Source organism: Ranitomeya variabilis, chromosome 8, assembly GCF_051348905.1.
Source record: "Ranitomeya variabilis isolate aRanVar5 chromosome 8, aRanVar5.hap1, whole genome shotgun sequence".
Classification (NCBI taxonomy): domain Eukaryota; kingdom Metazoa; phylum Chordata; class Amphibia; order Anura; family Dendrobatidae; genus Ranitomeya; species Ranitomeya variabilis.
Genome location: NC_135239.1, coordinates 126,922,499 through 126,938,563, shown reverse-complemented (window position 1 = coordinate 126,938,563; position 16,065 = coordinate 126,922,499). Strand labels below are relative to the sequence as shown.

General features: G+C 43.2%; 1 protein-coding gene across 2 annotated transcripts in view; it reads left to right on the top strand.

Annotated features, from left to right (window-relative positions):
- Positions 1-13,660, top strand: part of GORAB (golgin, RAB6 interacting) — a 261,302-nt gene extending 247,642 nt beyond the window's left edge. The window contains exon 6 of one of the 2 annotated variants that reach the window (XM_077276222.1): positions 13,045-13,660. In XM_077276222.1, the coding sequence (XP_077132337.1) occupies positions 13,045-13,459 (415 nt within the window). In that variant the 3' untranslated portion in view covers positions 13,460-13,660. The remainder of the gene's footprint in view (positions 1-13,044) is intronic. The other variant, XM_077276223.1, reaches the window with a different exon arrangement.
- Positions 13,661-16,065: the final 2,405 nt, after the last annotated feature.

Sequence of the window (16,065 nt, the reverse complement as noted above, 5' to 3'; positions counted from 1 at the left end):
GGCAAAAACCATCAAGCGCTACAAAGAAACTGGCTCACATGCGGACCTCCCCAGGAAAGGAAGACCAAGAGTCACCTCTGCTTCTGAGGATAAGTTTATCCGAGTCACCAGCCTCAGAAATCGCAGGTTAACAGCAGCTCAGATTAGAGACCAGGTCAACGCCACACAGAGTTCTAGCAGCAGACACATCTCTGCAACAACTGTTAAGAGGAGACTGTGCAGCAGGCCTTCATGGTAAAATAGCTGCTAGGAAACCACTGCTAAGGACAGGCAACAAGTAGAAGAGACTTGTTTGGGCTAAAGAACACAAGGAATGGACATTAAACCACTGGAAATCTGTGCTTTGGTTTGATGAGTCCAAATTTGAGATCTTTGGTTCCAACCACCATGTCTTTGTGCGACGCAGAAAAGGTGAACGGATGGACTCTACATGCCTGGTTCCCACCATGAAGCATGGAGGAGGAGGTGTGATGGTGTGGGGGTGCTTTGCTGGTTAATTCATAGTTTTGATGCCTTCAGTGTGAATGTACAATTTTCATAGTCATGAAAATACAGAAAAATCTTTAAATGAGGTGTGTCCAAACTTTTGGTCTGTACTGTATATGGGTGTCAAGGAGTAAAAGGACAAAAAGACCTAATCATATAAGAGATACCGCAACACTAAAATGAAATCAAATGCAAATATATCTGTGAAATATTTTGTCATTTGCATTTGATTTCATTTTAGTGTTGTGATGTCTCCTATATGGTTGCAGTATCTCTTATATGATTAGGTCTTTTTGTCCTTCTTTTACTCCTTGACACCCATATACTTTATATACTCGACTATAAGCCATGAATTTCAGCCCATTTTTTTAAACTGAAATTTCTTCTCTCGGCTTATCCAAGGTAAGCAACAGAGCCAGGTGAATCATGGCTTTGTTGGTGGCGGTGGCCATCTTCCCGAGGCCGCGCATGCACAGATGAAGTGCTCTGCTTCCCGGGGCTTCAGGAAAATGGCCGCAGGAGGCCACACGTGCGCAGATGGAGATCGCGGCGGCCATTTTCCTGAAGATGAGTTCACAGATTTAGATCTCGGCTTCAGGAAAATGGCTGCCGCGATCTCCATCTGCGCACGCGCGGACTCCCGTGGCCATTTTCCTGAAGCCCCGGGAAGCAGAGCACTCCATCTGCACACGCGCCGCCTCAGGAAGGTGGCCGCCGCCACCGATAAAGCCATGATTCACCCGGCTCTGCTGCTTACCTTGGATACCGGGCTGCTGCGTCACCCCACCTGTGGAAGGGACCCCGCTCACGCCATACCGCTCACTGCGCCTCATCATCCCCTCACCTCTGCCGTCGCCACACAACTGCCGGTAAGCCTGCATTCCAACTATAAGACGCACCCCCCATTTTCCTCACATTTTTTGGGGGGAAAAAGTGTGTCTTATAGTGCAAAAAATACGGTATCTTTTTAGCAGTTTGTGGTTATATCATTCTTTACTCTGTATGGCACTATGCACCTTATTGAGTCTATTTACATTATTGACTCATGTTGAAATTTGATCATGTCTTGAGCTTTTACAATGTTTTTTTATATATGCATATTTAAATGACTGGGGTGCAGTTATATATACAGGGTGGGCCATTTATATGGATACACCTAAATAAAATGGGAATAGTTGGTGATATCAACTTCCTGTTTGTAGTACATTAGTATATGGGAGGGGGAAAACTTTTCAAGATGGGTGGTGATCATGGGGGCCATTTTGAAGTCGGCCATTTTTATCCAACTTTATTTTTTTCAATGGGTAGAGGGTCATGTGACACATCAAACTTATTGAGAATTTCACAAGAAAAACAATGGTGTGCTTGGTTTTAACATAAACTTGTAAATATTTCACGAAAGAATAAAGTTATGACCACTTATAAAATGTGTTCAAAGTGGTGCCCATTCTGTTGGATTATCAATGCAACCCTCTTCTACCACGCTTGACACACGGATATCAACACCACAGAAGAAATGCTAGCACAGGCTTCCAGTATCTGTTGTGTCAGATGCTGCACATCTCGTATCTTCACAGCATAGACAATTGCCTTCAGATGACACCAAAGATAAAAGTCTAAGGGGGTCAGATCGTGAGACCTTGGTGGCCATTCAACTGACGCAATTTTTTTTTTTTTTTTTTTTTTTTAGCAAAGTTTGGAATTTTTTTTCACCACTTAGATAAAAAATAACCTAGACATGTTTGGTGTCTATGAACTCGTAATGATCTGGAGAATCATAATGGTAGGTCAGTTTTAGCATTTAGTGAACATAGCAAAAAAGCCAAACAAAAAACCAGTGTGGGATTGCACTTTTTTTGCAATTTCACCGCATTTGGAATTTTTTTACCGTTTTCTAGTACATGACATGCTAAAACCAATGATGTCGTTCAAAAGTACAACTCGTCCCGCAAAAAAGTTATGGCTATGGGAAGGAGAGGAGCTAAAAACGAAAATACCCAGGGTCATGAAGGGGTTAAATTACACATAGTATTTATCTCCAACTTGTTTGATCACATCCTCTGTATTTAAACCATCATTGTATACATTAATCTTAACTGATATCCCTCAGTTTTACGGATAGGCTCGTTTATTTTCTTCCTACTTGGACGTGGCACTTTGGTGTCATCTCCTGTTTTTAATTTGTCTTCGTCTTTATTGCATTTGTAGATATTTGTTTAATGATTCTGTAATAAAATTAAGAGAATTTTACTTAGCTCAGGTGTCCATTTTCCTTTGGTTTTCTTATAGCCTTGCATGGTAGAGCTTGTTTATTGTATGCCCCCTTTTTGGTTTAATGAAATACAATAACGGCAATCGAGAAATTTGTATCTAACACAAAATGGTATCAATAAAAATGTCAGCTCAGTGCACAAAAATAAGCCTCACAGAGCACCATCTACCAAAATTGAAACCGTTAACAGGACTCAAAAAATGACGACAAGCTATTTTTTTTTTTTCATAAATTTCTGGAATTTTTTTCCACCACTAAAAAAAAAATAAATAAATAAATGCATGTTTGGTATCTTAACCCCTTAGTGACAGAGCCAATTTGGTACTTAATGACAGAGCCAATTTTTACAATTCTGACCACTGTCACTTTAAGAGGTTATAACTCTGGAACGCTTTATCGGATCCCGCTGATTCTGAGATTGTTTTTTCGTGACATATCGTACTTCAAGTTAGTGGTAACATTTCTTCGATATTACTTGCGATTATTTATGAAAAAAATAGAAATATGGCGAAAATGTTTAAAATTTTGCAATTTTCAAACTTTGTATTTTTATGCCCTTAAATCAGAGAGATATGTCACAAAAAATAGTTAATAAATAACATTTCCCACATGTCTACTTTACATCAGCACAATTTTGGAAACAATTTTTTTTTTTGTTAGGGAGTTATAAGGGTTAAAAGTTGACCAGCAATTTCTCATTTTTACAACACCATGGTTTTTTTAGGGACCGCATCACCTTTGAAGTCATTTTGAGGGGTCTATATGATAGAAAATAACCAAGTGTGACACCATTCTAAAAACTGCACCCCTCAAGCTGCTCAAAACCACATTCAAGAAGTTTATTAACCCTTTACGTACTTCACAGGAACTGAAACACTGTGGAAGAAAAAAATGAACATTTAACTTTTTTTTGCAAACATTTTACTTCAGAACCATTTTTTTAAATTTTCACAAGTGTAAAAACAGAAATTTAACCACAAGTTTTGTTGTGCAATTTTTCCTGAGTACGCCAATACCCCATATGTGGAGGTAAACCACTGTTTGGGCGCACCGCAGAGCTTGGAAGTGAAGGAGCACCGTTTGACTGTTTCAATGCAAAATTGACTGGAATTGAGATCGGACGCCATGTCGCGTTTGGAGAGCCCCTGATGTGCCTAAACAGTAGAAACCCCCCCCCCCAAAGTGACCCCATTTTGGAAACAATTTCCCACAAAAAAGATTTTTTTAGCCCCCAAATTTTTATTTTCACAAGGGTAATAAGAGAAATTGGACCCCAAAAGTTGTTGTCCAATTTGTCCTGAGTATGCTGGTACCCAATATGTGGGGGTAAACCACTGTTTGGGCGCACGGCAGAGCTCGGAAGGGAAGGAGCGCCATTTTGAAATGCAGGCTTTGATAGAATGGTCTGCGGCCATTATGTTGCGTTTGCAGAGCCACTGATGTACCTAAACAGTAGAAACCCCCCACAAGTGACCCCATTTTGAAAACTAGACCCCCCAAGGAACTTATCTAGATATGTGGTGAGAACTTTGAATGCCCAAGTGCTTCACAGAAGTTTATAATGCAGAGTAGTGAAAATAGAAAATATTTTTTTTTTCCACCAAAAAGATTTTTTAGCCCCCAAGTTTTTATTTTCACAAGGGTAACAAGAGAAATTGGATGCCAATATTTGTTCTCCAATTTGTCCTGAGTATGCTGGTACCCCATATGTGGGGGTAAACCACTGTTTGGGCGCACGGCAGAGCTCAGAAGGGAGGGAGCACCATTTGACTTTTTTAGCGCAAAATTGGCTGTCGTGTTTGGAGACCCCCTGATGTACCTAAACAGTGGAAACCCCCAAATTATAACTCCAACCCTAACTCCAACACACCCCTAACCCTAATCTCAACCCGTTCCATAATCCTAATCACAACCCTAACCCCAAAACAGCCCTAATCTCAACCCTAACCATAACCCTAATCAAAACACTAAATCCAACACACCCCTAATCCCAACTCTAACCCTAACTTTAGCCCCAACCCTAACCATAACTTTAGCCCCGTCGTCACAAAAAAAGTTCAATGTAACCTTTTTTTTGTACGTCGCGTCCGCCATTTCCGCGCATGCGTGGCCGTAACTCTGCCCCCTCCTCCCCAGGACATAGACTGGGCAGCGGATGCGTTGAAAAACTGCATCCGCTGCCCACGTTGTGCACAATTTTCACAACGTACGTCGGGCCGACGCATTGCGACTGCCTCGTACCGACGCAAGTGTGAAAGAAGCCTAAGGCTACTTTCACACTAGCGTCGTACTCGGCCCATCGCAGTGTGTCGGGCCGATGTACCGACGCTAGCGTTGTAAGCGCCGCACAATGGGTGCAGCGGATGCTGTTTTTTCAACGCATCCGCTGCCCCATTGTGAGGTGCGGGGAGGCGGAGGCGGAGTTCCGGCCGCGCATGCGTGGTTGGAAATGGCGGACACGTCGCACAAAAAAGTTACATGTAGCTTTTTTGTGCCGACGGTCCGCCAAAGCACGACGCATCCGTCGCATGACAGATGCGACGTGTGGCAATGCGTCGCTAATGCAAGCCAATGGAGAAAAAACGCATCCTGCAAGCACTTTTGCAGGATGCGTTTTTTCTCCAACGACGCATTGCGGCGGAAGCCAAAAAACGCTAGTGTGAAAGTAGCCTAACCCTAGCCCCAGCCCTAACCCTAAATTTAGCCCCAACCCTAACCCTAAATTTAGCCCCAACCCTAACCCTAAATTTAGCCATAACCCTAACCCTAAATTTAGCCCCAACCCTATCCCTAATTTTAGCCCCTACTCGTCTCTCCTGTCGGCCGGCAGATGGCGGGCGCACTGCGCATGCGCCCGCCATGATGAAAAAGCCGGCCGGCAGGAGAAGACAGAAGAGGACCCAGGGACACCGGGTGAGTATGTTAGGGTCCCCGAATCCCCCTATTTCTCTGTCCTCTGATGTGCGATCGCTTTTTTTTTTTTTTGCGGTCGCCGGTAAACTGTTAATTACCGGCAATCGCAAAACTGGGGTCGGTGCAAACCGACCCCGATAATGTTCTTTGGGGTCTCGGCTACCCCAAAGATCTTCCGGGTGCCGGGCGGCGGGCGTACTGCGCATGCGCCCGCCATCTTTTCCCTGGAAAAAAGATGGCGGCGCCCATCAGGAGCCACGAGGAGCACCGGGGGAGGTAGGTGAGTATTGGGGGGCTATCGGGGGCCATCGGGGACCCTATTTCTCTGTCCTCCGATGTGCAATCACATCGGAGGACAGAGAAATTAAATGGCAAATCGCGTTTTTTTTTTTTTTGTTGCGACCGCCGGTAAACGGTTAATTACCGGCGATCGCAACTCGGGGGTCGGTAAAAACCCCCCGAATCATGTTCTCTGGGGTCTCGGCTACCCTCGGCAACCGAGACCCCAGAGAAAATCCGACTCTGGGGGGCGCTGTTCACTTTTTCCACAGCGCCGTTAATTAACGGCGCTGTGGTTTAAGTACCTTTAGCGGCCGCCGTTAAAAGGCGTATCGGCGGTCGTTAAGGGGTTAATAATGGTACTGACCTGGAGAATCACAGAATCATACTGTCCAGGTCAGTTTTACCGTATAGGTAACATGGTAAATAAAAAATAAATAAATTCTGGAATAGCGCTCTATTTGCAATTTGAATGCATTTGGGGTTTTTTTCTGCTCTCCAGTGTGTCATTCAAAACTACAATTTGTCTCGCAAAAAAAAATCAAGCCATCATACAGTTATGTGAATGGAAAAATAAAAAAAGTTAAGGCTTTTGGAGGAAAGAATGAAAAATCCAAAATTGTCCTTGGCGGGAAGGCGTAATAATGGTTGTAATACATAGAATCGTAGACATGAAAAGTAAGTTTAGATGCAGTACATATACTTTTTTGCTTTTTGGAAGTGCATTTGAACAGCAAGGTGGCTTGTTGTTGAAGGGAAATAGAGGAAAAAAAAAAAAAATCTTTAAATCTTTAGCATAGCGAGTGTGAGCGAGCTGAGTGTGACCTGAGCGTAACTGTGGACGGCGGTAAGTGTGACTTGTGACTCAGTGACTTTGGAATCAGGGAGTTTCCAAGGGAGGAATTGCTGTTCCAAGTGTTAATTAATACTTTGTATTTATTTTTATTTAACGTTTCTGTCTGGTGCAATCCCCATTAGGAAATGTGCTCCACAATTGTTAATGCCATCCAGTGCACATCTTGCCACATGTATGCAGTCCTTGATCAGCCGGTCTAGGGTGCATACTGCTGTGCGAGATGTGAGCACTTTGTGCATTTGGAAACCCAGATACTGGATCTAAATGTGCAGCTGGCAACACTGAGATCCATAGACAATATGGAGAGGAGTCTTCTGCTCACAGAGCAGACGCTCAATGGGATAGATGAGGAGGGGGGATGGTAGGATGGAGCTGCAGGACAGTGAAGTAGGTAGCTGGGTGACATTCAGAAAGCGGGGTAGAGGGAAGAGTGCCAGGGAGGCTAGTCCTGATCTTTCACACCCCAATAAGTTTGCTACGTTGGCAGATGAAGGGGGTGCCAGTACAGGGGTAGCACTGCTGCAGCCAGGCATGTCCTCTGAAAGCCGGATGAGTGACTGCTCCAGTAAGGAGGGAAATAGGAGAGCAGGGCAGGCCAGACAGGTGCTGGTAGTGGGGGACTCAATTATTAGGGGAACAGATAGGGCAATCTGTCACAAAGACAGGGATCGTCAAACGGTGTGCTGCCTATCTGGCGCTCGAGTCCGACACATCGCTGATCGGGTGGACAGATTACTGGGAGGGGCTGGTGAGGACCCAGCGGTCATGGTGCACATTGGCACAAATGACAAAGTTAGAGGTAGGTGGAAGGTCCTTAAAGATGATTTCAGGGAATTAGGCTGCAAGCTGAAAGCAAGGACCTCCAACGTGGTATTTTCTGAAATACTGCCTGTACCACGTGCCACGCCAGAGAGGCAACGGGAGATTAGGGAGGTTAATAAGTGGCTCAAGAATTGGTGTAGGAAGGAGGGGTTTGGGTTCCTGCAGAACTGGGCCGACTTCTCAGTTGGCTACAGGCTCTACGCTAGGGATGGGCTGCACCTCAATGGGGAAGGTGCAGCTGTGCTGGGGGAGAAAATGGTTAGAAGGTTGGAGGAGTGTTTAAACTAGGGAATGGGGGGAGGGTATTCATTTTATAGGTGGGGAAGATAGTACAGATAGAGACCTGGGCACAAATAAGGAAGTTGGGGGTGGCGGAGGCATGGGAGGTGGGGTTAGAACAGTTAATAATTTAAGAAAGAATAGAGGTACAGAGAGGAACATCAAGTGCATGTATACTAATGCCAGAAGCCTCGACAACAAAATGGACGAATTAGAACTAATGTTGTTGGAACATAATTATGACATGGTGGGGATATCTGAAACATGGCTGGATGAGAGCCATGACTGGGCTGTTAACTTGCAGGGCTATAGCCTTTTCAGAAATGACCGTACAGATAAGCGAGGGGGTGGGGTGTGTCTGTTTGTAAAATCGACCTTAAAACCCATCCTGCGTGATAATATAGGTGAATCTAATGAAAATGTAGAGTCCCTGTGGGTGGAGATAAGGGGAGGGGAAAAAAATAATAAATTACTGATAGGGGTTTGTTATAAATCTCCAAAAATAATGGAAGCAATGGAGAATATCCTTGTAAAGCAAATAGATGAAGCTGCGACTCAAGGAGAAGTCATTATTATGGGGGACTTCAACTACCCTGAAATAGATTGGGGAACAGAAACCTGCAGTTCCAGTAAAGGTAATCAGTTTTTGACAACTATGAGAGACAATTACCTTTCACAACTGGTTCAGGACCCAACAAGGAGGGGGGCACTGCTAGACCTAATATTAACCAACAGGCCAGACCGCATATCAAATATAAGGGTTGGGGGTCACTTGGGGAATAGTGATCACAAAATAATAAGTTTTCATGTCTCCTTTAATAAGATGTGTAGTAGAGGGGTGACAAGGACACTAAACTTCAGGAGGGCAAATTTCCAACGGATGAGAGAGGATCTTGGTGCAATTAACTGGGACGATATCCTGAGACATAAAAGTACACAAAGAAAGTGGGAGACATTTATTAGCATCCTGGATAGGACCTGTGCACAGTATATACCGTATGGGAATAAACATACTAGAAATAGGAGGAAACCAATATGGCTAAATAAAGCTGTAAGGGGCGCAATAAGTGACAAAAAGAAAGCATTTAGAGAATTAAAGGAAGTAGGTAGTGAGGAGGCATTAAATAAATACAAAAAATTAAATAAATTATGTAAAAAGCAAATCAAGGCAGCAAAGATTGAGACAGAGCGACTCATTGCCAGAGAGAGTAAAAATAATCCCAAAATATTCTTTAACTACATAAACAGTAAGAAACTAAAAAATGAAAGTGTTGGCCCCCTTAAAAATAGTCTGGGGGAAATGGTGGATGAGGATGAGGAAAAAGCCAATATGCTAAATGACTTTTTTTTCATCAGTATTTACAAAAGAAAATCCCATGGCAGCCAATATGACTAGTGATAATAATTCCCAATTTAATGTTACCTGCTTAACCCAGCAGGAAGTACTAAAAATCACAAAAATTGACAAATCTCCGGGCCCGGATGGGATACACACCTGAGTACTGCAGGAATTAAGTACAGTCATTGATAGACCATTATTTTTAATCTTTAAAGAGTCCATAATAACAGGGTCTGTACCACAAGACTGGCGTATAGCAAATGTGGTGCCAATATTCAAAAAGGGGACAAAAACTGAACTCGGAAATTATAGGCCAGTAAGCTTAACCTCTACTGTGGGTAAAATCCTGGAGGGCATTCTAAGGGATGCTATACTGGAGTATCTGAAGAGGAATAACCTCATGACCCAGTATCAGCACGGGTTTACTAGGGACCGATCATGTCAGACTAATTTGATCAGCTTCTATGAAGAGGTAAGTTCTGTTCTGGACCAAGGGAACCCAGTAGATGTAGTGTATATGGACTTTTCAAAAGCTTTTGATACGGTGCCACACAAAAGGTTGATACATAAAATGAGAATAATGGGGATAGGGGAAAATATGTGCAAGTGGGTTGAGAGTTGGCTCAGGGATAGGAAACAAAGGGTGGTTATTAATGGAGCACACTCGGACTGGGTCACGGTTGGTAGTGGGGTACCACAGGGGTCAGTATTGTGCCCTCTTCTTTTTAACATATTTATTAATGACCTTGTAGGGGGCATTCAGAGTAGAATTTCAATATTTGCAGATGACACTAAACTCTGCAGGGTAATCAATACAGGGGAGGACAATTTTATATTACAGGCTGATTTATGTAAGCTAGAAGCTTGGGCTGATAAATGGCAAATTAGCTTTAATGGGGATAAATGTAAGGTCATGCACTTGGGTAGAAGTAATAAGATGTATAACTATGTGCTTAATTCTAAAACTCTGGGCAAAACCGTCAATGAAAAAGACCTGGGTGTATGGGTGGATGACAAACTCATATTCAGTGGCCAGTGTCAGGCAGCTGCTACAAAGGCAAATAAAATAATGGGATGCATTAAAAGAGGCATAGAAGCTCATGAGGAGAACATAATTTTACCTCTATACAAGTCACTAGTGCGACCACTCTTAGAATACTGTGCACAGTTCTGGTCTCCGGTGTATAAGAAAGACATAGCTGAACTGGAGCGGGTGCAGAGAAGAGCAGCCAAGTTTATTAGAGGACTGGGGGGTCTGCCATACCAAGATAGGTTATTACACTTGGGGCTATTTAGTTTGGAAAAACGAAGACTAAGGGGTGATCTTATGTTAATGTATAAATATATGAGGGGACAGTACAAAGACCTTTCTGCTGATCTTTTTAATCATAGACCGGTGACAGGGACAAGGGGGCATCCTCTACGTCTGGAGGAAAGAAGGTTTAAGCATAATAACAGACGCAGATTCTTTACTGTAAGAGCAGTGAGACTATGGAACTCTCTGCCGTATGATGTTGTAATGAGTGACTCATTGCTTCAATTTAAGAGGGGACTGGATACCTTTCTGGAAAAGTATAATATTACAGGGTATATATATTAGATTCCTTGATAAGGCGTTGATCCAGGGAACTAGTCTGATTGCCGTATGTGGGGTCGGGAAGGAATTTATTTCCCCATGATGGAGCTTACTCTTACCACATGGGTTTTTTTTGCCTTCCCCTGGATCAACATGTTAGGGCATGCTAGGCTATGGGTTGAACTAGATGGACTTAGTCTTCCTTCAACCTTAATAACTATGTAACTATGTATGTAAAGCGCATTACAGGCCTATTCCAGGGGGTACTTTTGGATGTCAAACGGTCATTTAGGCCTTGACTTGTGTAGCTGCTTATTATACTGTAAATCTAGAGATGTAGATTCAGCAGTAAAAGTTGTTAGGGTATGTGCACACGTCAGGATTTCTTGCAGAAATTTCCTGAAGAAAACCGGAAATTTTCTGCAAAAAATCCGCATTTTTTTTTTCTGTTTTTTTCGCGTTTTTTTTTTTTTTTTTAGCATTTTGCAAGCGTAATTAGCTTGCAGAATGCTAAAGTTTTCCAAGCGATCTGTAGCATCGCTTGGAAAACTGATTGACAGGTTGGTCACACTTGTCAAACATAGTGTTTGACAAGTGTGACCAACTTTTTACTATAGATGCAGCCTATGCAGCATCAATAGTAAAAGATAGAATGTTTAAAAATAATTAAAAAAAATGGTTATACTCACCTGCAGACAGCCGATCTCCTCAGCGGCTTCCGTTCCTATAGATGGTGTGTGTATGCAGGACCTTCGATGACGTCGCGGTCACGTGACCGCGACGTCATCGCAGGTCCTTCACACACACCATCTATAGGAACGGAAGCGGTAGCATGCACCGATGAGAGGCGGGAAGATTCCGTGGGCCATCGAAGGTGAGTATATGACTATTTTTTATTTTAACTTTTTTTTTTTACCAATTATATGGTGCCCATTCCCTCCACCCTGGGTACAGCCACATGCGGAAAGTAAGCAGATCAATGCATTCCCAGGTGTGCAGAATCCCCGCAATTCCGCAAATGTAATGAATATGTTGCTTTTTTTTCCGCAAAAAAATCGCAACATTTGCACAAGAAATGCGGAAAACACTGAAAATAATGGGAGGCATATGTAAGCGGGGTTTTTTGCGTTTTTCTCGCGTTTTTATCATGTTTTTATAGCGAAAAAACGCTAAAAATACTGAACGTGTGCACATGGCCTTAGGGTATGTGCACACGTCAGGATTTCTTGCAGAAATTTCCTGAAGAAAACCGGAAATTTTCTGCAAGAAATCCGCATTTTTTTTTGCGCGTTTTTTTCCCGTTTTTTGCGCCTTTTTTTTTTTTTAGCATTTTGCAAGCGTAATTAGCTTGCAGAATGCTAAAGTTTTCCAAGCGATCTGTAGCATCGCTTGGAAAACTGATTGACAGGTTGGTCACACTTGTCAAACATAGTGTTTGACAAGTGTGACCGACTTTTTACTATAGATGCAGCCTATGCAGCATCAATAGTAAAAGATAGAATGTTTAAAAATAATAAAAAAAACTAAAAAAAGGTTATACTCACCTGCAGACAGCCGATCTCTTCAGCGGCTTCCGTTCCTATAGATGGTGTGTGTGTGTGCAGGACCTTTGATGACGTCGCGGTCACGTGACCGCGCCGTCATCGCGGTCATGTGACCGCAACGTCATCGCAGGTCCTTCACACACACCATCTATAGGAACGGAAGCGGCAGCATGCACCGATGAGAGGCGGGAAGACTCCGGGGGCCATCGAAGGTGAGTATATGACTATTTTTTATTTTAATTCTTTTTTTTTTTTACCAATTATACGGTGCCCAGTCCGTGGAGGAGAGTCTCCTCTCCTCCACCCTGGGTACCAACCGCCCATGATCTGCTTGCTTGCAATTCCGCAAATTTAATGAACATGTTGCTTTTTTTTTCCGCGATGCGATTTTTTTTGCGGAAAAAAATGCAACATTTGCACAAGAAATGCGGAAAACACTGAAAATAATGGGAGGCATATGTAAGCGGTTTTTTCGCGTTTTTATCACGTTTTTATAGCGAAAAAACGCGAAAATAACGCGAAAAATACTGAACGTGTGCCCATGGCCTTACAGACCAAAATTAGGCAGACCTTCTGGTGTGAGCATACTGTAAAATCTTGTCCTAGTCAAGTCTCATGGGGATTGTGTAACAGTGTACTCATTACATTGTAATAGCTTGCTTTCTCTTTATCCAACAGGAAACGTTATGACAAAGCAGAATCCGAATATGTTTCTGCAAAATTAGACTTTTATAAGAAAACCCAGATTAAGGAGCAACTAACCGAGCACCTATGTACCATCATACAACAGAATGAACTTCGAAAAGCTAAGAAGCTGGAGGAGCTTATGCAGCAGTTGGAAGTAGAAGCTGATGAAGAGAGATTGGACTTGGAAATTGAAGTAGAGCAAATTTTACAACTACAAGAAGCTGAAGCAAAGAAGCAGCTGGTGCCCTCTGCATCAGATAAGAGCCAGCGGGTTTTAAACCCAGATTCCATTGAGTCGCCTTCAGAAAAAGAGTCTAGTGCAGAAAGTCAGTCAGCACAGTCTAAAGCTGGAGTCACACTAAACGACTTACCAACGATCACTACCAGCGATACGACCTGGCCGTGATCGTTGGTAAGTCGTTGTGTGGTCGCTGGGGAGCTGTCACACAGACAGCTCTCTCCAGCGACCAACGATCAGGGGAACTACTTCGGCATCGTTGAAACTGTCTTCAACGATGCCGAAGTCCCCCTGCAGCACCCGGGTAACCAGGGTAAACATCGGGTTACTAAGTGCAGGGCCGCGCTTAGTAACCCGATATTTACCCTGGTTACCGTTGTAAAAGTAAAAAAAAAAAACACTACATACTCACATTCTGATGTCTGTCACGTCCCCCGCCGGCGTCCACAGGGTTAAAACTGCTTTCGGCAAGAGCGCTGCTAATGCACGCGCTGCTGCCGAGAGCTTCCCTGCACTGAATGTGTCAGCGCCGGCAGTAACAGCGGTGACGTCACCGCTGTGCTCTGCTTTACGGCCGGCGCTGACAGTCAGTGCAGGGAAGCTCTCGGCAGCAGCGCGTGCATTAGCAGCGCTCCTGTCTAAAGCAGTTTTAACCCTGTGGACGCCGGGGGACGTGACAGACATCAGAATGTGAGTATGTACTGTTTTTTTTTTTTTAACTTTTACAATGGTAACCAGGGTAAATATCGGGTTACTAAGCGCGGCCCTGCGCTTAGTAACCCGATATTTACCCTGGTTACAAGTGAACACATCGCTGGATCGGCATCACACACGCCGATCCAGCGATGACAGCGGGTGATCAGCGACCAAAAAATGGTCCTGATCATTCCCCAACGACCAACGATCTCCCAGCAGGGGCCTGATCGTTGGTCGCTGTCACACATAACGAGATCGTTAGCGGGATCGTTGCTACGTCACCAAAAGCGTGACGTTGCAACGATATCGTTAACGATATCGCTATGTGTGACTCAGCCTTTAGACGACACCAGCAAATGTAATCAGACCGAAACTTGTCCAAGTTCACAGGGAGACGATATAATTTCTTGAGACATAGTTCCAAAAAGTTCTGTGGTGATATTGTACTTTACTTTCTAGGAAGGAATTCCAATTTTGTTTTTCTTAAAGGGGTTGTCCACTACTTGGTCAACTCCTTCATAAATGCCCATTTTTCCAGACTGAAATATAAAAATCTTTTACTCACCTCCCTGGCACCTTTCATATAATGTGTGCGACGAATCTCCAGATGCGTGATATTTCTATGTAACATGAGCACTGCAGCCAATCAGCGGATGCTGAGAAGATGCAGCCTTTACTATTTTGTCCAAACAGACATCCTCTCTGTTGCACTATTGACAAGGAGCAGTGGATCAGCAGCCGCTGCAAGGCTTATGATTTTACGAGTCAGCAGTTGCTGATTGGCTGTGCTCATCAGTTTTCCATCAGACTAGATATCTGCTTTGACTGAGTTTGCTGCAGTGCTAATGTAACATAGTAATGTCACTCAAGCGCTGGGAGACCTTGCACCCGCCTCGCTGGAATGATGCCAACATGGGAGGAAGTATAAGCCTTTATTTTACTCTGGAGACTTGTTCACTACTCTGACAATCCCTTCTTAAATGCCCAATCTATTAAGGTTGTATGGTATTAATGATTATGCCTTGCACAAAGTTTATGTATTTGTAAGTCTCTAAATCACCTTTAATTTTAGAAAGTAAGGTAAATGAAGATTAATATTTTCACTATGGATCATAGTTTGACGACACTACTCTGTGGTGTTGGATAATTATGGAGGTGTTTAATCATTCTGTATAAGGCATTTATTTTTAAAGCTTCTTATATTTCTAAGCATTTTACATGTATTTATCTGTACATTATTAAATTGAAGCCGCATTTTTTAAATATTTGAGTTTGCAGAAGTCTGTGTTAGATTGCGTTGTTGCAATGCGTAAGCAGAATTACAAGCAAAATCTTTGGTGGGTTAATTTCTTCATGCTGCTGAACCACAAGTACTATATACAGCATGGCATGCTCCAGGTTTTTGCGGGCCCTGGGCAAAAGAGTCTCAATGGGCCCCTTTACCACATAACACAATTCATGATGCACAGATAAGAAATATAGGTATAGTACAATGCCAAAGATTTCACTTTCTACTTACATTACTGATATGTATTGTAAATTTTACAATAGCTCAGAAAATCACAAATCCTCGCATCGCACAGTGGGTGCCCTTGGAGGATTCAAAAGTCTGCAGTCAGTGACTGCAGACTCATTTTGGACCGGACACTATAGTCCTCCTTACAGTATTATGGGCACCACATAGTCCTCCTTACAGTATTATGGGCACCACATAGTCCTCCTTACAGTATTATGGGCACCACATAGTCCTCCTTACAGTATTATGGGCACCATATAGTCTTCCTTAAAGTATTATGGGCACCACTTAGTTCTCCTTACAGTATTATGGGCAGCACATAGTCCTCCTTACAGTATTGTGGGCACCACATAGTGCTCCTTACAATATTGTGGGCACCACATAGTCCTTCTTACAGTATTATGGGCACCACATAGTCCTTCTTACAGTATTATGGGCACCACATAGTCCTTACAGTATTATGGGCACCACGTAGTCCTCCTTATAGTATTGTGGACACCACATAGTCCTCCTTACAGTATTGTGGGCACCACATAGTTTTCCTTACAATATTGTGGGCACC